At 33.5% G+C, this 23,855-nt stretch overlaps 1 protein-coding gene across 2 annotated transcripts; it reads left to right on the plus strand.

Moving 5' to 3' along the window:
- Positions 1–608: 608 nt before the first annotated feature.
- Positions 609–18,688, plus strand: LOC127254227 (squalene synthase 8-like). Of its 2 annotated transcripts, none has more exons than XM_051279233.1 (14): positions 609–697; positions 995–1,275; positions 2,950–2,992; positions 3,090–3,179; positions 3,345–3,420; positions 14,378–14,447; positions 14,521–14,664; positions 15,308–15,412; positions 15,535–15,681; positions 15,840–15,918; positions 16,379–16,467; positions 17,464–17,555; positions 17,645–17,693; positions 18,613–18,688. In XM_051279233.1, coding segments are annotated over exons 1-14 (1,284 nt in total). In that variant the 5' UTR covers positions 609–696; the 3' UTR covers positions 18,631–18,688. The 2 variants fall into 2 exon arrangements, with proteins under 2 accessions (XP_051135190.1, XP_051135181.1); XM_051279224.1 differs by lacking the exon at positions 18,613–18,688 and adding an exon at positions 18,302–18,541.
- Positions 18,689–23,855: the final 5,167 nt, after the last annotated feature.

Below are 23,855 nucleotides of genomic sequence, written 5' to 3' on the forward strand. Positions count from 1 at the left end.
TCGTGTTTCCAATTTTATTTTCATTATCACACGCCATTTCCATCAAATAAATTATTGTCAATATATATTTAAATAAAATAGATTGAACAAGTAATTCAGACCTTTATTTCCGGCATGTAACTATGTTTGTTAAGCGTAGAGAGCATGCATCCTTCTTACAGTTTGTTTCATTTGAATATATTATTAATTATTGATGACGTAACGGGCAAACCACGTTGCTATTTCTCAATTTATCCTCATATAATATATTATTATTATTATTATCTTGAAACAATAAATCCATGTGCTTTTTTTTTTAATAATACTGATAAATAAATAATAATAATAATAATAATAATAATAATAATAATAATAATAATAATAATAATAATAATAGTGACAGCTTTAATAATTTAAGGCTGTGTTTTGTATTCACCCCATTCTTAAGATGTAAATGATGTATAGAAATATATTCAACAACATCCATATTATAGTTTTCTAAAACACTTGGAATATGTATTTTTGAAATTAATATCTAATCAAATTTATATCTTACATTATAATATATATAATATATAGGCTCATCGGTCATTCACTATATATATACATATATATATATATCTATGATGCTTGACTTTATAAGGTAATTTCACTATCATAGGAATCAAAGTGCATGCTACAGATTAAGGCGACTGATATTTGGATTGAATCGTGACAAGTAAGCACATATATATATGCATTTCAATCCTAGAATATATAGTGGATATCGCCTATATTTCATACTTCATTTTCTGAGTGTTTTATATATATGGTTTTGAAATAACAAAACTTTGAATGGATTGAAAATAAGTATTTTTGATTGGATATATATATATATATGTTTTATATAATTAAAATGGAGAAATTAAGTTTGATGAAGAAGAAGAATTTAGTTTGAAAGCATAATAAGTAGAGAGAGAGAGAGAGAGAGAGAGAGAGCCTCGATTAATTGGAAATATATTTGTTGGTTGGAAAGTGTTTGCAGCAGTAAGTAGCCCTGCTCTCCAATTCGGAGGACAACAGCTTAGCAGCAGCATTGGTAGAAAAAGATCAAATTTGAAAGTGGAAAGTTTGCGGTCCATTTGGAGGCATCCGGATGAGCTTTGTCCGATGGTGAGGTTGAAGCTGGCATCCATAGCTTCGGAGATGCAGATTCCGGCAGAGCCGCGGCACTGGCAGATATGTTACTCTATGCTTGCCAAATTGGAAGGTCGTCTCGTCCTTATTCACCACCTTCATCCCCATGTTCGTGATGCTGTGAGTTTATCATCATCCATCCCACTACTCTTTAATCCCTTTTTAAATATTAATACTCTCAGATTCTTAATTCACATTGCTTTTCTTTTTTGTTGTTGTTGTTAATAATTTTGAAATAACTTTAATATTTGTTAATTTACATCACATAATATATCAATTTTTTTACAAAATATTAAATTCAATCATTACTTAAATAGAAATAAAATTAAACACATAAACAAACCAAATTACAGTAGTTGTTAATTTTATTTTGTATTTTGACACGCTGATTACTTAATAATTTAATTTACTAATAATATAATTTCGTATATTATTTTCTAAATGATCAGCACAGGTGCTGAAATTTTAATTTTAACTTTAATTTTAATTTATGCACTTGATCTAATATGTTTTGACAATAGTTGGTTGCAATATCTAATGAGAGGGGAACAAAACTAACTTAAACAATGATTTGACCAATAATAAAAATAATGATAATAAGCAAACAGAAAGTGAATATGCTTTGTTATTATGGAATAGATATATAGTAGTATGTAGTCTCTAAATATACACAATGATGCAATTTGCTCGGAAATTAATAAAATTTGCATTGCTTATTCCACAGTCTAACAAACCAAACTCATTCTAATGTGATAATGTCTAATATTTTTTTGTCTATTCAAACTTCAAATGATATTTTCTCAGGGTTTTTTTTTTTTTTTTCCAAAACCATTTTGCAAATCTTTTTTTTTTTTTTTACTTGTTTCTGTCTATATCTTGGTTTTTATTTTTTATTATCAAATATTAAAATTATGTCCGACACCGATTGGCAATTTTTGTTTTGTTCAGCCACCTCAATTCATGCAATCAGCATCACACATTCTAAATTTAACATTATTTTTCTCTATATTTCAAAGGCTCATATAGAATAGTTTGAAAATTTTGGAAGGTGTTGACAACAACAACAACAAAAACAATAATAATAATAATAAATTTAAACAAAAAAATAAATATTTCATGTGCTTAAAAAAGTGTTGGATAATATATAAAAGTAACTTTTAAATATAATTTTTAATTACAAATATATATTAAATGGGGCGTTATTTATAAAAATATTTTAATTAATAATGTCAACACTTAAAAAATGTGCCATATAAACTCTGATTACTATTTTACCCAAAAATCAAAAAACACAAATGAAAATACAAAAAAATCGCAAATTGGTTTGTACATTTTTTAGATAAAAAAAATATATATTATTAAAAAATACATAGTATAAATAGTAAAAATCAAGAAATAACTTCGAAAAACACAATTAAATTTGTTGATATCAAACTATAATCTTTTGAAGCACTCTTGTTAGAAATAGAAAGAATTCAAACTATTATATATATATATATATATATATAATGTGGTGTATTATTATGGGTGTGTTTCGATTAGGTTTGGATTGAATTTCTACTATCTCCAAATAATTTTTCCTTGACAATGGCGCAGTCCCCTCGAACACCTTCCAAATTTGAGTTTGATATCGTTTCAACTTATACGAGCATGTACTCCACACCTCCCAACTCTGTTTAGTTCAACATGAATCCCTTTGGTTTGAATATACCCTGATCCGACTAAAATGAACAACAAGAAGTCAGAGTATATAAGAACATTGTTCACGTTTTTCTTGTTGTCTGAACTTTGCAGATTTGTATTTTCTATCTAGTTCTTCGAGCACTCGACACAATAGGTAATCTCTCAAATACGATGTACATGATTGAATTTTTTATTAACTCAAAATGTTGGTAAGAATTTTCCTTTCCGTTTCTTTTCTTTTTGAATTGCAGAGGATGATACAAGTATAGCCGCAGAGATTAAACTACCTCTTCTACAATCTTTCCATAGTCACATACGCGATAAAGAAAGGAGTTTTTCATGTGAGTTCTTAAATTATGGCACTACTTTTACATGTCGTGATATTTTCTTGGAAAAAGTTATTCATATAAATTGATTCATCTTTCCGTTCCCTTTAAATTTAGTTTATCTTTGAACGAGTTCATCATCACTTTGACATTTTCGCTCAAATGGTTTCGGACCGGCAGGTGGCACAAAGGACGAAAAAGTTCTTATGGAGGAGTTCCATCATGTCTCCGCTGCTTTCCTGGATCTTGATCCCCGGTATTCTTTGGAACCATCATTTACTAAACACCCTACGTATCATTAAAATCACAAAACTTAGTGTTGGAGAATTTTTTGGTCAATATATATATATATATACACGGAACTTGACTAGTGAAAATTTGATGAAGAGTATAGTTCAATGTTAGTAAAATATATTAACACAAATTTACATGGAAAATCCTCTAGGAACAAACCACAAAAAAATAATTATATGTGCGAAAGAATGGACTATAAATTTTCTTTAAAAAATACTTACTCTCTTGAACAATATATAATATTCATTTTATATAAGATATATTATTATATTCTTATGATAGGACAATAGATAAACTTCTCCCTTGATTATCGCAATCTATTATGAATGGATGATGAGTGTATGGAAGAAAACTCGCTCGCGTTAGACTGGTGGTGAGTAGTAACTATTTGATGTGGGATTTACTTAATGAGGAATACTTCCAAACTAACTCTTTGGGTCCGTAAAATAATTATTGATGGAAAAACCCAATGATTAGACTGGCCCAAATCCGAGGAGGCCAAACCAATTAAGGAAACAACAACCATATTAGAGAGCAAGGCTCAAGTCGATCAAGTCCAGTGGAAAAGACCCAGGTTGCTGCAGACAAATCCATAGCTTTGCGAAAAAATTGATGAAAATGAGTTATGGCTGCAGAAATCTTGATGATCATCAAGGAAGTAGGGTTTGATACTTAAAACAACTTGGGATTTACTCTAATGTAATTAAAGTCTAGCAATTAAAGACTTGGGGGATGAAGTTACGCACATTCAGAAAGAAACTATTCACTGAGTCGAGGGTTAACAAATGATGTGTTATTCAAGAATTATGGTAATGTTTTGGTGGTTACTAAATGATATGTGTTGGTCAAGGAGTTGATCATTGAAGGAGACATAGGAGTTACCATGCTTTGATGAAGGGAGTTACGAGCAATCAATTAACAGAAAGTCGTAGCAGAAATCTCTAGACCAAATCAAATAAGTGGTGACATCTTCATCAGTGTTGATTCCGTCTATTCTAGGAAAGGAGTTGAAATTATATATCGCTGCTACTAATGATAACATTTGATGTTTGTTAGCCCAAGAGACGTAGAGGGTAGGGATCTCGGTATTTCCCTATTGAGAAGTTGTGTTTATCACTTACCATATATGCACCAAATTAGAATACTACCTCAGAGCCGGTGGAAACAAAAGCGCTTTGCAAGGGGATCTCTTGAGCCATTTTCTAACCAGCCTAGCTCTTCGAGGCTTTCAGTAAAATGGGCTATAAAATTGGTTTCTTTTGCATTGACATATGAGCCTCTCTGTGCTGTCAAAAGGCAAACAATAGTAGATTTTCTAGTGGAACATTCTGGAATGGTTCATTCAGTCATATTACATCAGCTTACATTGGGCTAAAACCGTAGGAGGTTCTATTTGATGGATCTAGTACATGAGGATCCACCAGCACTGGAGTAGTGATCATAAGTCTTAAAAGACAAGATTGGCGTATTTCTTCTCAATTGCCATTATAATACACCAATAACCAGGCATAGTATAAAGCTTTATTGATTGCCTTGCAGTTCCTAGTATTAACATGAAAAATATCCATATCAAAGGAGATTTTCAATTAGTGATCCGTCAAACGTTGGGATAGGTCCGCTGCAAGAAGCCAAATTTGCAAGAGGTCCTAAAGGAAATGAAAATTTTGTTGAAACAGTTTGACAAAGTAGCTTTGGAAGATATCCCCAAGAAGAAAAATATAGAGGAAAATGGCTTAGTACATGAAGCTTCCAGATATTAGCGGAAATGCATGGTATGTGTAGCAGACGTGAATCTAGCAGATTGGTGGAAGGAGTACCTAGGAACGCTAGCAGATCTGAGTACAATAGCTTCTAGAGAGCTGAAAGAGCACCTACTAGATATACTGTGCTAGATGTAAAATTGTTTAACAGAAGGCCGAATGGAATCCTTGATGCCTAAGACATATGGAAGCAAAGAAGATGATGACGGATATGTATGAGAGCATAAATAAAGCTCATTGTAATGGAGCAAACATGATATGGACTATTTTCCTTTATGGGTATATTTAATACACAATCTCTAGGGATTGCATAAAATATGCTCGTAGCTGTGAGGCACACTAGCATTACGGTCTAATCCGGCTAATTCTAGTGGAAGAGCTGAATTTCATTGTGAAGCCATGGTCTTTCCGAGCTTGGGTTATGGATATTATTGGAAATATCTATCCGTCATTGTCAAAGGATCATTCATTCATTCATCCTGGTAGCCACAAATTATTTTACCAAGTGGACGGAAGTTGTGCCACTACTCCAAGTCTGCCAGAGTTATGTGATCAAGTTCATAAAACATAAATTGATTTATCGATTTGGGATTCCGGAAACCATCACCTATCAAGGGACAGATATCACCAGTGAGAGAGTTAAAGCCTTTGTTTCCAAATAAGGGATTAAGATCCTGGATTCCACACCCTATTATCCACAAATTAATGGGCAGACAAAAGCAAGAAACAAAGTGTTGATTTCTATAGTGAGGAAGTCATTATAAAAAAATCCACGAGGATGACATGCGACATTGGAAGAAGTACTAAAGGCTTACTGCAATGCAAATTCATTGGTGACTGAGATTACCCCTTTTAGATTGAGCTACAGACATGATGCAGTTTTACCTGTAGAGATTACAGTGCCATCTTTGCGGATACTTAAACAGAATAAACTCTCAATGGAGGAAATAAGGTTGCCTTGTTAAAAGAGTTGTATTCTCTACCTGAAGAAAGACTTCAAATTTGGAATATATCTTAATGAAGAATAAAAAAACTGAGAGAGATTTAACAAACATGTTTGGCCTATGTCCTTTCAGGAAGAAGATTTAGTGCTTAAGGTCTTTTTTCCACAATATGCAAAAGATGCTGAACTTGGAAAATAGTCACTCAATTGGGAAGGGCCATAGACGATTTCAGCCAAGTTTCTTAATGGCGCAAAAAATTATCGAGCTTGAAGGAAAAAAGTTTGATGTTACCATAAACGAAAAACATTTACAGAAATTCTATCCATCTTTTTGGAAATATATGGATTAATAAAGCATATATCATACTAAAAAAGCGGTCGAAACAAGTTCACCAAAACAAAATAAAACATGAAGTTTAGACAGGCCAAATTAGCTCAATAGTTTAGAAAGGGAATCATTCTACTATAGATGGAGGATCCTGAAGGACGGATTTAGCTACGGTCTGAGAAGTCTTCATTGGTGGATTAGTGGATTCAGTGGAATGAAGGACTAAAGTAATATGGAGAAGTGGACTACAACTCACTAAGAATGGAGGTGGCAAGGCTAGAAAGATCAACAGCTTGATCGGTAGAAATACCTGGGCTAATGGAGAGTCCCTCCACGTCAGCAGTTTGGAGTGACATCTAGATGGTGGCAAGTTTATCTCAGACCTCTTGCAATTCTTCCAACCCTCAAGCTGCCTTCTCCGGATTCTTCTCAAACAACACCATTTCTGCCACAGTTCTACAAGTAGTAGGTCAATCTTCTTTGATTTTTCAATCAAGTTCACCTGGCGGGAGGTGCAATCAATCAAGCTTGCATCCAATTGAACAATGAGGGTAGAAAGTTTCTTCAATCATTGTTGCTTTCTTTCTACTTCAGCTCAAAGGTACTCTTGTTTTGCCCGCAAGGCCTTCACCCCTAATTCCTCTTCATCTAAAGTTTGGTATTCTATGGTGAAGGCAGACATATGCATGCATTTATGCTGTTCCAAAACTGATAGACAGTCCATTTTCCTTTGGTTCTTCCCCTGAAAGGCGTGGAGGAGTTTGGATCTGTTCACCACCACATCGCCAACTCAGTCCACCAGGCTTTCCAAGATGGAAAGGCGTTATGGGTCATTGGTTTTGTTTTTCTATCATCTAGAGTAACAATACTTGGATGATCTCGAAAGTTTGTGGGCTCGACGACATGCCAACCAAAAGAGTGTCCATCGGATTTTCGAGAGCTAATGAAATTTTTGAGATTCCACGACCGGTGGACGAGTAGAGCTACTAAAGAAGTACTTCTTCATGTCTGCCAATGGAATGGAAGGGGTAGGAGTGGACTCTAGCTCAAGTTTTGGAGCTAGTAGAGGAGGAGAAACACGAAGAGTCTTTATGGTCGGTTTCTTCGGAGGCGCCTTAAAAAACAAAATGCTAGCATTCCAAAAAGAACACAAAAAGTTTGGAGAAATGAAGTAATCTTGTACTTGGTAGTGGGGAGATGCTTCATCAGGTTTCTTGGTAGCTCTCAGAGTGCTTGGGCGTGGAGTGACCTCCGGTGTGGCAAACCTCTGAAGAAACAACGTCTAGAGGATGTGGAAGCAGAGACTATGGATGCTTTATTAGAGGATATAGTTGCAAAGGAGAGGGAAAAAAATCAGTCAATATCCGCCAATGAAATAATGTAGAAGTTTAAAAGGAAATACCTGAAGCCGGAATGGATCTGGTCACCAATATGTCTTCAACTTCAAAGTTGGGGCAGCTTCGTCGTTGAAACGTTCATCTATTAATTTAACCACATAGGTGATTGGAGATTCTGGCAACAGTCATTTGCTGATGTCCGCCCACCAATCTTTGAAGGGCGGGGTGACCACTAGTTGAAGTTGATGAGAAAAGTACAATAGACCCTCAATTTCCAGCATATAAGAATGCCATATGGCTAGGGTTTCAACAGAAATATTAGTTCAGATTTCGTAGGGTGGCATAAGAAGATACAACCAACAGAAGAAATGTCCTGAACTAAGCCAAATTATTTGGTCAAGAATTGTGGCTAATAAGGCTCGGAATAAAGAGGATTTTAGTGGAAGGAGAAAGAACAAACTGTGATCATTGGTTGAGCATCAAATCATTTGTTCCAACATACGTTGTATTGAGGCTTTGGATAGGGTTGCCATCCCTTAACCGGAAAAACCATAAGGAACTGAATCCACTTTCAGATAGAGGATAGAAAAAATCATTTGGCCTTGAGGAAACATGCATAAGAGAGTGAACAATCGAATGGCATTGTTTATGGGAAGCGGACCATAAAGAAAAAGCTTTCGCAAGAAAGAAGATGAACAAAATATGCTAGGCCTGGTTTGTGTATAGGTAAACTTGGAGAAGTAAAGTCTTGCTCACAAGTCAAAGAACCATAAAGGAGCGATTACACAGGGTCTTTTGTGAGGAGATTTGGCCATCTTGCCGTTCAAATCATTAATGCCTCAGTAAAGGAATCCTAGAAAGTAAAAAGTAAAATCAGTTTCTTGGCCAAAAATTATGGTATTAAAGATGCTTTGGCTTCCCTAACTACTCCCTTGTAAGTAAAATAGGCAGAATATTTACTAAACTAGAAAAATAACAGGACATTATTCTCCGGGGATTTTACATCACCATAAGAGTGTTTTGGGCCTTGAATTGGTTAAAAGTAGTCTTGTTGTTATATAGTTTGAGGAAACCAAGAAGAGCAAACATGCCAGGGGTTATTAGAGAAGTTTGTAAACCCTTCACAGGCAGCCCCAAGATCATGGCCACATCAAGAATTGTGGGACTCAGGATGGTGAAGGAAAAAATAAGAGCATTCAGCCTAGAGTCCCATAAACAGAGAAGAGCCCTATTTAACTCACTATCGTGCGGAAGATGGTGAGTGCACAAATCTATCATATAATAAATCCTTAAATCCATCCATGAACGGAAAAAGTAAGGTCCCAATTTATTTACCCAAGTCCTAAAACTAGTGGAAGTGCTAAGAATATGGGTAAATTTGGAGGGAAAAACATCAATTTTCAACCAAGGCTGAGAAATCGGGAGGTTATCTGACTCGAGCAGAAAATTCTTCTAGGTTTCGGCATCATCAACACCTTTTTCCAAGAGGAGAAGTCCTTAACCACCAGAAGAAAGAAGACGAAGTGGAGACGGAAGATCCCCTATTACTGGAACTAGAAGAGGGCAACAAATAGACTGCAGAAAAATCATTAGACGAGGAGTTGAATTGCTGGGTGGAGAATTTCTGCTAGAGGATGGTGATTTACTAGAAGCGATGGACAATCATGGGGATTAAAAGTGAAGGTGAAGGTGAAGAAATATAAAAAAATGAAATTTCAAATGATCTTAGGGTTGATGATTTTTTAAAAAAATGAGGAGGTTTTGAGTAAGAACATGGGAAGTAAGTGAAGGGATATTGCTTAGAGTGATAATTTCCCCATCTCGAACAAAGCAGCGGAGGAAGAGTTTGTTGCATCATATTATAAAGTGTGATAAAGTTAAGAATTAATTTTTTATCTCATTTTTCTACAGGGACAATATGTTGAGCCCAAAAGTAATTATTGGTGGAAAACTCAAATGATTAGGCTGGACCGAATCCGAGGAGACCCAAGTAATGAAGGAAGCAGTAACCCAAGATTAGGGAGTAAGTCCCAAGTCGATTAAGTCTAGTGGAAGAGGATCTGCTGCAAAAAATTTGCAGCCTTGCGAAAAAATTGATTGAAAGGAGTAATAACTGCGAAAATCTTGATGATCATAAAAAAAGTGTGGTTTAATGTTTAAAACAACCTGAAAGTTACTCTAATATAATTAAAGTCTAGCAATTAAAGATTTGGGCTGGAAGAGTTATCATCATTTCAAAAGAAGTTATTTAATGAGTTGAATCAAGTGATGGGTTTATTCAAAGATTATGGTAGTTTTAGTGGTCACTAAATGATATGGGCAGCTTAAGGAGTTGATTATTACAGGAGACATGAGAGTTACCATGGTTTGATTAAGGGAGTTATATCCAATCAATAAAGTAGAATTTCAATTCCACGTGAGACTGTAAAAAGAGATGATCGAGGATGAAGAAATGGTTCCCGACCAACACAACTAATTTACAATTTATCTTATCTGATTTTTTTAATCTTTATTTTCCCATACTTTACTTTCATTGTCCATTGTTTTTTTTGTAAGTTTATTTCATTTTTTCCAACTTGATTTTCATTCCAAATATATTTTCAACCTTCATTTCCACTTTAAATGCAATTTCATTTTACAGTTTTTTTTTTTTAAAATTTAATCGGAGGATTTCTTGCTAGTTTTTTTTTTGTTTTTTTGTTTTTTGTTTTTTGTTTTTTTTTTTTGCAGACACGAAAATTCACCTAGGGCTTTCTAGAGTGTCCTACAGAAACCTTATCCATTCTCCGAATGGTTCATCAAGCCGTCGCGAGATTAAGAATATTCAAATTTTCGGATACAACAGTTACATTATCTAGTAATTATTGTCAGCAAAACCAACGTTTATTTAAATTGATTGATTCTCCGTTTAGATGAGTGAATTGGAAGTTTAAGAGTTTTGAAGAGTTTCTGGTGTTGGCGTGCAAACCCGAGGCTTTTTTGAAGAAGTCCAAAAACAAATCCGTGCGGGCTAAGTCTAAAGTGGATAATATCATACTAGTATTGAGTTGGCTCAGTCCTAACAGTGGTATCAGAGCCTGGTTTGTCGGTAGGGTGGACTGGGAGGCATCAGACATTGGTTGTGGTGGTGGACTTGCCCTCATGTCCTGCAGAGCCGCATTGTGTCGAAAGTCTCCTGGCATTGGGTCAGACAACGGGTCCCTTTGTGAAAGGCGGCACAAGTTGGGCACGGAAGGCCCATCTGTTGGTCCTTGGTTTGAGGGGACGATTGTTGGGGTGCAAACCCAAGTCCTACATTGGAAGATGTGAAGAAAATTCTACACCTTATAAGTCCCAAATGAACTTCACTATTATGAGGCCTTTTGGAAGAAGTCCAAAAATAAATCCGTGCGGGCTAAGCCCAAAACGGATAATATCATACTAGTGTTGAGTTGGTGCAATCCCAACAGTGGTATCAGAGCCTGATTCGTTGGTACGATGGACTGAGAGGCATCGGACATTGATTGTGGTGGTGGACTCACCCTCGTGACCTGCAGAGCCGCATTGTGTCGTAAGTCTCCTGGCGTTAGGTCAGACAACGGGTCCATTTGTGATAGGCGGTACAAGGTGCGCAGGCGAGGCCCATAGGTTGGTCTTTGGTTTGATGGGAGGATTGTTGGGGTGCAAATTCAAGTCCCACATTGAAAGTTGTGAATAAAATTCCACACCTTATAAGTCCCAAATCAACTCCACTAGACTTGCCCATTCGGTTTCGAACCGACGGTTCGAACCGCCGGTTTGGCGCCAAACCGGCGGTTACGGTTCAAACCGAAACCGTGTACAAACCGAACCGAAACCGTCATTATTATGGTTCGGTTTTGGTTTGTGATTTTCCCGAACTGTGAACCGCCGGTTTACGGTTTGAACTAGCGGTTTGGCTTTTAAAAAAAAAAAAATTCAAACTTGCGTGGCAGGCGCAGCAGAGCATAGCGTAGAAGAAGATGAGGAGGAAGGAGGAAAAAAGAAAAGGGAAGAGGAAAGAGGAAATAGAAAAAGAAGAGATAAAAGAAGCCGGTGATTGATTTGGTGTGGCTGCAGCGGCGGTGTCTGTTGGATGTGTAAATATTGAGTAGGGTAAAAAAGTATAAAATGGTGCTTGGGAAAGAGCTTTTTGAAGAGCTTTTAGCTTATCGAACAGCTTTTAGCTGTTTGATATGTCAAAAAGCTAATTTAGGTGTTTGGTAAATTAGCGTTTTGAAAGAGCTTTTTGGATCCAAAAAGAATTTCTGAAAAGCTCATCTACCCAACGTTTTGAAAGAGCTTTTTCATTTTAATTTTGGTTATTTCTTATTTACCCTTAAAACTTATTTATTTTATACATATAAATATATTTTTATAGCAGTATTTACTAATTATTTTTAATATATTTAATATATTTAATTATATTTTTATTTTTGAAAATTTAAAATAATAATAATTATTAATTATTACATATAATTTATTTTATTTGTAAAATATATAAATTTTTAAAACTAAATCAGATAGAAAAAACAAAGGTTATTAATTTATTTATATATATTAAAACATAATTAACATAATAAAAAAATATATACGAAAGATTTGTTATTTTATATTTTACATAATTTTAATAAAAAAATTATTAATTTTTAGTGAAAATAATTTTATCAAATCTAAATAATAAAAATAAAAATAAAAATTTTATAATATTTTTATAATTTTCAATAATTAATAACAAAAATTCTCATAAACTTCAAACCAAAATGAACAAAATTAAATATTTAAAAAAAATATATATCAATGTTTGTAATAATCATCTTATGTATAAACAGCTAATGTCAAACAATTATTTTACCAAATATTTTAATACAAATCGCTAATTGAATCAGCTAATAGTTAATTCTCAAACGTACCCTTATTTTAATTATTTTTATATTGTAATAATCTAATTAATTATTTATATATACTATTTTTACATAATAAATACTATATCTAAATAAAATTAGAATCAAATTTTATTATTTTTAAATAAAATTTAAATATAGAAAAATAAAAAAATATAAAGAAAAATATTAAAAATGAATATATATAAACCGGCGGTAACCGTAACTGTCGATTTATAAACCGTAATCGAAACCGTCAAATCATAATCGAAACCGTTATTCGAACAGTTCGGTTTCAGTTTGATATTCTAATAAAAGGTAATCGGCGGTTTGAACCGTTTGGGCAAGTCTAAACTCCGCTAGCATGAGGCCTTTTGGAAAAAACCAAAAACAAATCCGTGTGGCAAAACCCAAAATGGACAATATCATACTGATGTTGAGTTGGTCAATCCCAACACGTGGAATAGGAAAAAGTTAAGCCTTTGATGAGATATATATATAAAAAAATATATTGAATGTAATGTTCTCTATAGAAAATTAGTTTTTAATACAGTTATTTAAATTAGAAATGAGTATTTGTTAAGATATTTTTTTGAATAAATTACTATTAATGAATGAATAGTGCCTTAATTTAAAAAAAAATTCTATGTAAATTAAGCTTGTTTATATGATCAATATCTACATTAAGTTCCAGTAATTCTAAATTATGCTCTCTCCGTCCCATGTCTCATGTCATGTACATATACATGGTAGATATAGAAACTTAGATGGGATATGATTAGTAAATTAAAAACAAAAATATATATTAGTGAAAAGTAATTATAATACTTCATCTGTCCCAAGATAATTGACCGCTTTCATTAGTAACATAGTATTTAAGAATATGATGTTTAATTAGTTAATAATAATGAGTTATAATATTATTTTTTATTATTATGTAATTAATAATATTTATTATTTTAAAATAAATTTAATATATATGATTAAAAAAATTAGAAGATGTATTTAAATATTTTTAGAAAATTATATCATAATAAAAATTATATACACTATGGATATCATTTTATATAGAATAAATTTTTCTATAATACGAGTAAAAAAAATATTTTTATTTATTTATAACTAACATAAACTAATTTTATAAAGAGGTGGAGTTTTCAATATACATAGAAATATTTTTTTTTTAGGAGAAATATAGAAATAAATGAGTTTTGAGTGAGTTTACATGATTTATGATGTTATATGTTGATTTATATTTGTTAAGTATGATTTTGATTTAATAATTTTTATTCAAAATAAAAAAAAGTGTTCACAGATGAAAATAAAAAATGTGTTCATTGTTACGGGGAAGAGAGAGTATAATACAAATAATTATAAATGATAAATTAAAAACTTAAAATATGAATACAATGTTTAATCCTTTTTTAAAAAAGGAACAAAATATGAGATGTGAGACATAAAAAATAAGAAACATGTAGATCTAGTTTGCACCATAGAAGTTTCATTGAACATGTAGATCTAGTTTGCACCATAGAAGTTTCATCAATGGTAATAATATCAAAGTAAGGGAGCCTGTCTCAATAATGACCGCTTTTTATTTTGAAAATTTGCTTTTTATTTTTATTTTTGAGAATTAGCTTGAAGAATAAGGTAAGTACTACTCGTTGGCAGTTATCAGGAAATAATCGAGGAGATTGCGAAGAGAATGGGTGAAGGAATGGCAAAGTTTATCTGCAAGAAGGTATAAATACAACAAATTAATTAACATTATATGATGTAGAGCTACGAAAATGATATATGTTGTATTTTTCAAGATCGACACGCTAGATGAATACGATGAATATTGTTACTACGTGGCTGGGCTTGTTGGAATCGGAATGGCGAAAGTATTGCATGTTTCTGGAAAAGAAGAACTTGTTTCGGATGACATCTCCGAGGCCATGGGTGTACTTGGTCAGGTACCTATTGTTCATTCCATTATTAGCAGCTAAGTCACATTGCATCATCAGTTAAGACCAAAACGGAAAATTTAGTCATGCATGCACTAATTGTCAATTATTACATACTTTTGGCATACATATTTCACCTATTGTGTATTGGTTCTATATCTTGCAAAAAATCCCTTCATTTGCCCTTCGAACCATTTATTTTATGTGTGATTTCGGAGGTCGGAGGACAAAAAAAAAAAAGTGATTCTTAATGTTGTAAAGTACATGACCAAACACAACTGTATACATCAATTGGCATTGGTTTTATATATATATATATATATATACACATATATATACGATTTTAGAGGCCGGAGGACTAAAAAATAAAAAATAAATAAAAAATTTCAAAGTAGTAACCAAAACACAATTGAATACATTAATTGTGTATTGGTTGTGTACCTTGCAATATATTCCTTCCACCAATTTTTTTGTCTTTTTAGAGGCCAGATGATAAATATATATATATATATATATTAAGGTACATAACGAAATCTGAATATATATATATATATGGGATCAAGTGATAATTGACCATATATAGATAATATTGTTAAATTTGCAATTTTTCCCCAATTAACCCATTAATTATTTCTAATTTCAAACATTGCAGAAATTAGACATCATCACGGACTATCTTGATGATATTAATGCGATGCCAACTGCTCGCATGTTCTGGCCCCGTCAAATATGGAGTAAATATGTCGACAAGCTCGAGGTATTTGGGATATTTTGAGGGAAAGAATTATATAATACAAACTCTTGTTGAGTTCCATCATCTATTTTTTTTTTAATTTTTTTTTTTATGTTTCTTTTGCTCTTGACATATGAATTAATCAGGACTTAAAGGAGGAAAGAAATTCTGCGAAGGCGCTTTTTTGCCTGAACGAGATGGTCACAAATGCCTTAGTGCATGTGGAGAGCTCCCTAAATCAAATCTCTAGTCTGCGAGATCCTGCATATATTCAATTTTACGCCATAGTACAGGTAATCTATAAATGAATTTTCTTGACAGTACTACTTAAGGAAATTACCACCAACTGGTTCGGATTGGAAGGACCCATATATAATCTTTAATTCTGTTTTCGATATGTTTGTTCTCACACCATCTTACAATGACTCTTTTTCATTATATATATTTGCAGGTGATCATATTTAGGACATTAGCCTTGTGCTACAATAACATTCAAGTATTTAACGGTACTGGCATCAATTTGAGGGGTGGTAAGTAAAGACAATGAATCTTCTTATTAATGAGCTTCTTTTTTTCATGTGCAAGACTTTTCGCTTAACTTATTAAACAACCTGCATCAACTTAGTCCTTTCTACGTTATGAAAATATCACCAAGAAAACTTAAAAAAAAAAAAAAGAAAGCAGAAGAACCACAAATTTTGGTAGTTTTTTAGAGCGCTGCCAAGCTAAGTATTTCACTGTTGACAACGAAAGAAATCAAAATAAATCAAGCAACTATGATTAAATATACTGAAACTATATCCTAGGGCTTGCAATCTGCCCACACTAATAAGAGTTCATAAAAAATAAAAAATAGAATATAAAAAATCTAGGCAAGCTTCCAGAAATCTTGTACTTGTCCAGCTTGCTCATTTTGGGTTCTTCAATCCGACAACAAAAAAGGTAATATTTATGTTCTATATTTGTTCTGGTGTTTTTCCTTTTACCCAGGTATTGCTGCTAAACTTTTCTACAAAACTAGAACAAAGTCTGACGTGTATCAAGCTTTCTACGACATCTCGTATATGCTCAAATCCAAGGTATGATGCATTCATCAAACTACATTAGGTTCTATGGGGAGAATTTGGCTTTGAGAGGTGATTTAAAATGAATAGATTTAAAATTCATCAATATTGTAATTCATTTAAATTCAATTTTTTTTTTTTTTGATTCATTGATATTAATAGAGGTATTTAAAATATATTCTTTCAAATTCATTACATTGTTTCCATTGCATTATATATCTAGATAATACTTGAAATATATATTATACTAAATTTAGATATACATCACAAATACGCCACATCACAAAACGGTAAATAAAATAAAATAATAATAATAATAAATCAAACATAAAAGACAAATTGAAATGATTACTATCACCACATATTTGAAATATAAAATAAAAGTTAATTTTTAATTAATTTGTGAATTTTATCGAAAACAATGTTATAGAAATCAATTTTCAAATGTCTTCAGGATTTTACCCTTTTATTAAAATTTAATCGTTACATGAAATGAGTAGCCCAAATAGTTTAGACCAAACACACCGTTGAAGACTTTCAATTAAAGAGATTATGTGTTAGCTATATTTTGCCTTTCTTTATATATATGTTTTTTATGTGAAATATTTATTATATGTAATGTTTATCGCATAAATGTTAGATGGGGGGTTTTTGAGAATAATTGAAAAGTAAAAACTATATTAAAATGATACAAAGTTATAAAAAACTCTCTCTTACTAATAACCATTCATTTCAAATATTTTACTTCGTGATCTTTTTGGAATTTATGTTATGGTTCTTTGTTTAAATAGTGTGATGGATGTGATATTTTGTTAAATGAAATAATTCATCTTTTTCTTACTAATCTTGATTATGACATAGTAAAAAAACTTTAAAAAGTCTCAAAACAAAAAAATTAGCTATTGTTTTGAATTTATATTCGCTACATTTATATCATCATTCTACCTCCCAATTCTTATTATTGCTTCGAATATGGTGATGATCATTTCCCAATTGCCGGGAACTCTGTAGGTTGACAGCAATGATCCTAATGCTGGAGAAACTCATGAGCGTTTAGACGCGATCATAAAAATATGCCGCAACCTTGGAACTATAAAAGAAAGGTGTGTTGATCAATTCATAACGTTAATATTTCATGGTCACTTTTCCTTCAAACAACTTAATTAATTGAAACTTGGTTGGTTTCTACCAGAAAATCTTTCACTAGTATTCCGAACAACCTCCAAGCCATCTCGACTCTGGTTAGTGTATTTTATACCTTATTCTTTTCACACAAGTTGTTTTAGAGCTATACGAGTCAAGCAACTCTAAACTTGGTTTATTGATTATTATAGTGAATTAGGCAAAAATCTAAAAACTAAAATGGTATTGAAGTAGATTGAAAGGCTTTGTTATTTTATGAGATTTTTTGTTAGTTCTTTTATCACATATTTTTCGTTATTCTCTATAAAAATATATTTTGATTATTCTTCTTCTTCTTATTATTATTATTATTATTATTATTTTTATAATCATCACCTCTAACAACTATTTAAACACAAAACAATTACATAAATACACTCTTGACACTCGATAAACCTCTGAGTAAGATAAGAAGTTAGCATTGTTTATTATAATTTCTTTAGAATGATAATAAACAAGGTTTGATCTCAAGTCCAAAATTCAAACAAAAAAATATTTTCTAACAAGAAAATAGCACTCATCTTTACTTAATCAATACATCTCAAGCTTGGTTCAATAAAGTTAGGTTGAAAAATAAAACTTTATTTGATTCTATAATTCGATTTGATCTCATAGAGAAAATTATTAAAGTGAATATATGTATATATATATATATTGTTGGATACAGGTTCTTCTCCTCTCGGTCATATTTGTCATTCCCATTCGTGGCCTAATAATGCATCTTCGGCCTTTTTGAATGATGTGAAATAGTTAGCTAGGTTTTTGTTTGTTTACACTCTCGCATTTTTATTATTTTTTTTCGCACTATGTGAGATTATCCTCTTAACAATTATCATCTCCTATACTTTAAGATCTACGTATATTTCATGGACATATTTGAAATTTTATATTTCTTCATCTATTCTAAATAGAAATGAATATACATTAAAAACATACACTTATAAAAATTGGTTTGCGTCCATTGTATGTATCATATAGGTGCCGTTAGAGTGCTGATTAGGAACATGAACTACTACAGCTCAACTCATGGCTAAATTATATTATTAAGTTCTGTGTGAATTATTATCATATGTTATCAATTTATATGGTATATTTATGTTGTGTTAACACACATCTTGAACTGAGATAAATTATTACATGTGTTTTGTAAACTATTATCATGTGTATTTAGTTCATACTTCTTCCAATAATTAGCTTTATTAACCATGAAAATCTCAAAGGTACTTGAGTAGCTTATTTAAATGAAGCTTCCCACTACTCCAAGCTTTTTAATTTTAATCTTTAATCTTTATTTATATCCAATAACGATTAAAAAACACCCAAGTTATTGAATTCAAACCCCCACTTCCTTATTAACCGTCCACAACCACTAATTCTCTTTAACAATTCAGTCAGCTATATATTTTCTTCCACTCGATGGACCTCGAAATTCTGTCTAGCCAGACTTCCACTGATCAACCAACTTGGGCTTCATTTTTCTCATCTGGGCCTCCACCAAGCTTGCCTGCTAGAATGGGTTTCCCCAAAAATTCATATTTTAAGCTCAACATAATGTCCCCCACCAAAAATAATTGAATGAAAAATTAAATCTAAGTTTATCATATTTTTGGATATGATGAGACATGCTCTGCCACCGCTTCTCTGAACGCCTTATTACAGCAGAGGTCACTCCACACTCCCCATCACTCCAAAACCCACGAAAAGATCCGATGTGGTGTCTCCTCCCCATCAGATATGGTGTTGTTTTATTTCTCACATCTAGGCATTTATTTGGAGCACTCACTTTCTGCTTCCACAGACACCTCCAAAGAAACTGACCCTCGAAACTCCCCACGCTTCTCCCCTTTCACCAGTTTCAAAGCCTAAACTAGGACCCGAAGTTGTTTGTTATGCTCCGATTCCACTAGCGGGCATGAAAAAAAGTTTCTCCAATAGCTCCGCACATGTCTATTACAAAATCTCTGCAAATCCTATCACCCCCGAGAGTCCACTGAAAACTCTTATGGTTGGAATGCTTTCCCACCCGCAGACCATCGAGTTCATGCAAATATCCTTGCTCCGAATGATCCAAAAGAACAAATCGAGTGATACAGAATGTCTCTCCATTCTGGAAAGACTGTTGGATCAGGTAGGGGGTGTGGCAGATAAATCCAAGCTCCTTTGCACCCCGTAGAAGAATAATCAAAAGAAAATGAACTTTTTATCCTCGCTCGAGCTCAAGAAAGGCATGCATGTGTCTGCCTTCACCATGGAACGCCATAAGTTTGCTGAAGAAGAATTAGACGTGAAGGCTTTGTGAGCAGAACAAAACTATCTTCGGGCAGAAGTGGAAAAAATGCAAAAATGTTTAAGGAATTGCCAGCTTGCATTTTCCAGTTGGATGAGAGCCTGATGGACTGAACCACTCATCAGAGGATTTGTTTGCTCGGGCAAAGAAGCTGGACTTCCTTCTTGCACAACTGCAACAACAAGGGTTATGTCCAAAAAGAATTTGGAGAAGGCAACTCGAGGTTTGGAGAAGCTGCACGATGCCTGGGATGGGATTGCAGCTATCCGGATGTCTCTTCAAACAGCTGACATGGCAGGCTTCTCCTGCGGCGTAGAACCTTCCAATCAAGCTGCTGAGCTTACCAACGTGACTGCCTCCATTTTGAGCGATCTGCAGTCTGCCCCGTCAAGGGATCTATCATTGTTGCGCAGCCTATGCTACTTCCTGTTGCTCGTTCTGTTATACAAGCAACTCCATCTACTTCTGATCCAATCATACCTCCCACTAAATATGTTGATGTGTTTGAGAAGCTTCTTAAAGCAGAAGTTGAAAACATCTCTAAAGATCCGTAGTCCATAGTAGAATTATTTCACCCTTGAACTATCTACTATTTTTGGCCCGTTTGAACATGAAATTTACTTTTTTGTGCATCTGCTTATGTTAATCCACTTCTTCTCACACAAATGAGTAGAATTTCTGTAAATACTTTCCATTAATAGCAATATCAAACTTTTTACCTCCAGGTTCCATAATCCTATAGGAACCATTATGTAGCTTAGCCAAAATTATGTATGGCCCCTCCCAATTGGGTGACCATTTTCCAAGTTCAATATCTTTTACATATTCTGGCATAATAATCTTCAACACTAAGTCATTTTCTTGAAAGAATGTATATTGAACATGAATGTTGAATTCTCTTTTCATCTGTCTCTTCCTTATGCGGATATTATCCAAAGCTTGAAGTTATTCTTCAGGCAGTGAGTCCAAATCTTGAAATAATATAACATCATTTTCTTCCATTGAAAGATGATTCTTCTTGAGTATCCACAAAGATGATTCATAATCTCCATGGGCAAAACTTCATCATGTCTGTAAGTTAACTTGAAAGGGGTACTCTTGGTTATGGATGATTTTGTATTACAGTAAGCCCATAGTACTTCTTCCAAAGTTCCATGCCATCCTTATGGATTTTTCACTAATGATTTTCTCACTATAGCAATCAACTCTTTGTTTATTGCTTTTGCCTGCTCATTGGTTTAAGGATGGTAGGGGTTGAATTTGATTTTATGTTGGGTTGTGAAGATTTGGTTCTCACACTAGTTAAAATTGTTTTGGAATTCCAAACGGATGGATAAAGTTATTCTTAATGAACATGATTACATGATTCTTGTGAACTTAGACGAGAGGTACTGCCTCCACCGACTTAGTGAAATAGTCAGTGGCTACCAAGATGAAGGAGTGATCCTTTGATGATGACATATATAGATTTTCAATGATATCCATAGTCCAAGCTCGAAAAAAAATCTGGCTTTACAATGGAATGTAACTATTCTACTAGATTCCGTTGAATGAAACCATGACGTTGACATGCTTCACAGCCATGGATTCAATAGTCTATGGAAATCGTTATCCAAAAGTAATCATAGTGGAAAATTTTCCATCTCATGTTGCTCCATTTTGATAAACTCCTCTGATGCATTTGTGCACTTCTGCCGTCACCTTCATTGCCTATATGGGTTCCAAGCATTAGGCAAAAGATCCATCTGGCCTCCGGAGGAACAATTCTCCATCCAACATGGTGTATTTGAGTATATGTTCCTTTAACTGTCTTGAGGTCACTGCGCTTGGATCAACTAGATATTTAAAATATTCTTTCTGCCAGTCTGTAGGATCCAAAACCACTGCACACACTAGCCGTTTTCATTGGTACCCGGAAACTTCTTGTTCTAGATTGTTTACATCATAATTTTATTCCCTATGAATGTCCTCCAGGGTTTCCTTATCGAGCTTCTTGTTCCCTATGATCCTGTAAGTTTGGCTCCTTATAGTGGAATTTTCCCAATGTTTGGCAGATCATCAACTGAGAATCTTCTCTGAAGTGAATATTCTTTGTTTTCTTTGAGACCATGAGCCTCAATGTCATCAGTAGCACTTCGTGCTTCACCTGATTGTTGGTACATCCTAATGGAAACTATGAAAAAACCGCCAACTATGTCCTTTGGGATTGATGATGAATACTTCAGCACCAAAAGGTTCTCTTGTGTTAGATCCATCAAATAAAATCTGCCAAGGCTTCAACCCAATGCACGATGTTGAAACCTCCTATGACTGAACTATTCTAGGATATTCTGCTAGAAAAATCCATTATTGTTCGCCCCTTGATAGCATGTAAAGGCTCATCGTCAAGGCAAAGGAAACCAATTTCATGGCTACTTCACCATGTAGCCTCGGAGGACAAGCTTGCTCAACAGATGTCGTAGAAGATCCACTTTTCAAAGTACCCTAGACTCCTCTAGTGTCAGGTAATACTCTAGCTTAGTACATGCGTGGTACAAATATATGCATTTCCATAGGGGAATATCGAGATTCTGCCCCATCCAGGATCTTGCTCCAAAAGTAAACTGCTCATTCGTAACCCCATGTGTCATCTTGAGCTAGCAAGCATCCAATGATGTTGTCAGTGGTTGCGATAAATAGCTTCAGGTCCTTTCCGGGTATTGATAGCATCAAGACGTGTAGAGATGTCAGAACCTCCTTAATTTGGTCCAAAGCTTTCAGCTACAAGTCTCCCCATTCAAATTCTTCCTTATTTCCTCACACTACCACGAAGAATACCTTTATTTTTCTGGCGGAATTGGCACTAAACCTCCCGAAGAAATTGATTTTTACTATGAGACTCTACAATTTAGTGATGTTGTTGGGCAGAGTTAGCATCTTGATAGCTTTGGCTTTGTTGAGGCCCACTGCAATCCCCTTTTGATGTATGAGAAAACCAAAGAAGTTATCTTTTTACACTCCGAAAGCACACTTGGCTGAATTCATTTTCAACTCGTGATGTCTCATCCGTAGCAAGGCTTTTCGCAAATCCGCTAAGTGATTCTTGAAAGATCTGGATTTGACCAGCACATCATCATACAATTTACAATCAAATGATGGAAGATGACATTCATCACCTGCTGATAACTAGCCCCATCATTTTTTAGTCCAAAAATGACAATAGCTTCCAGACATCGGAAAACTGTTTTGTAGGTATCCTCTTCAGCAATATAAAAATAGTTGTAGCCAAAATACTCATTTATAAAAGACAAAATTTGGTACTCGGTCGTGACATCGATCAACATATCCGCTATCGACATTACATAGTGTAAACACAAGAGCATAGAATCCTACAACATAAACAACCCACATATCGTATCATTCATTTTGATGATGCATGTTTCACCGCTATAGTGTTTAAATATTTTGAATAATGTTTTTCTACTGGTTTATTCATAGTGATACTGCAAAGTGTTGCAAGATGAGTAAAAATAATACAATTAAAATTATAAATTTATTTTGCAATTGTGTAGAATAAATATATAAAATATATTATTAATACAAAGATGAAACACCTAATCACATCATATATGCATATCCGTTAGATTCGCTAAATTGGTAAACTAACAAAATAAAACATCATATAACATGGCTTCATCCGGATCAAATATTTTAATAAACCTACGAATTTTATTTTATTTTACATAACTTCTCTAACAAAGGTTGCATAAAGGGTTTCACATGAAATAATGCTCTAAGAAAATAAACAGAGATAATAGCTAGTTAGTAATATAGATTGTATAAACAAAAAATATCAATACTTATATTATTTTCTAGAATAAGTATTGGAAATTATTTGTTCCGCATTTCCAATTCCCAAACATCGAAAAAAATAAAAATCTATGGGTGTGTTTGT

This window comes from Andrographis paniculata, unplaced genomic scaffold (assembly GCF_009805555.1).
Source record: "Andrographis paniculata isolate CXL003 unplaced genomic scaffold, ASM980555v1 Contig12END, whole genome shotgun sequence".
In the NCBI taxonomy this organism is placed as follows: Eukaryota; Viridiplantae; Streptophyta; class Magnoliopsida; order Lamiales; family Acanthaceae; genus Andrographis; species Andrographis paniculata.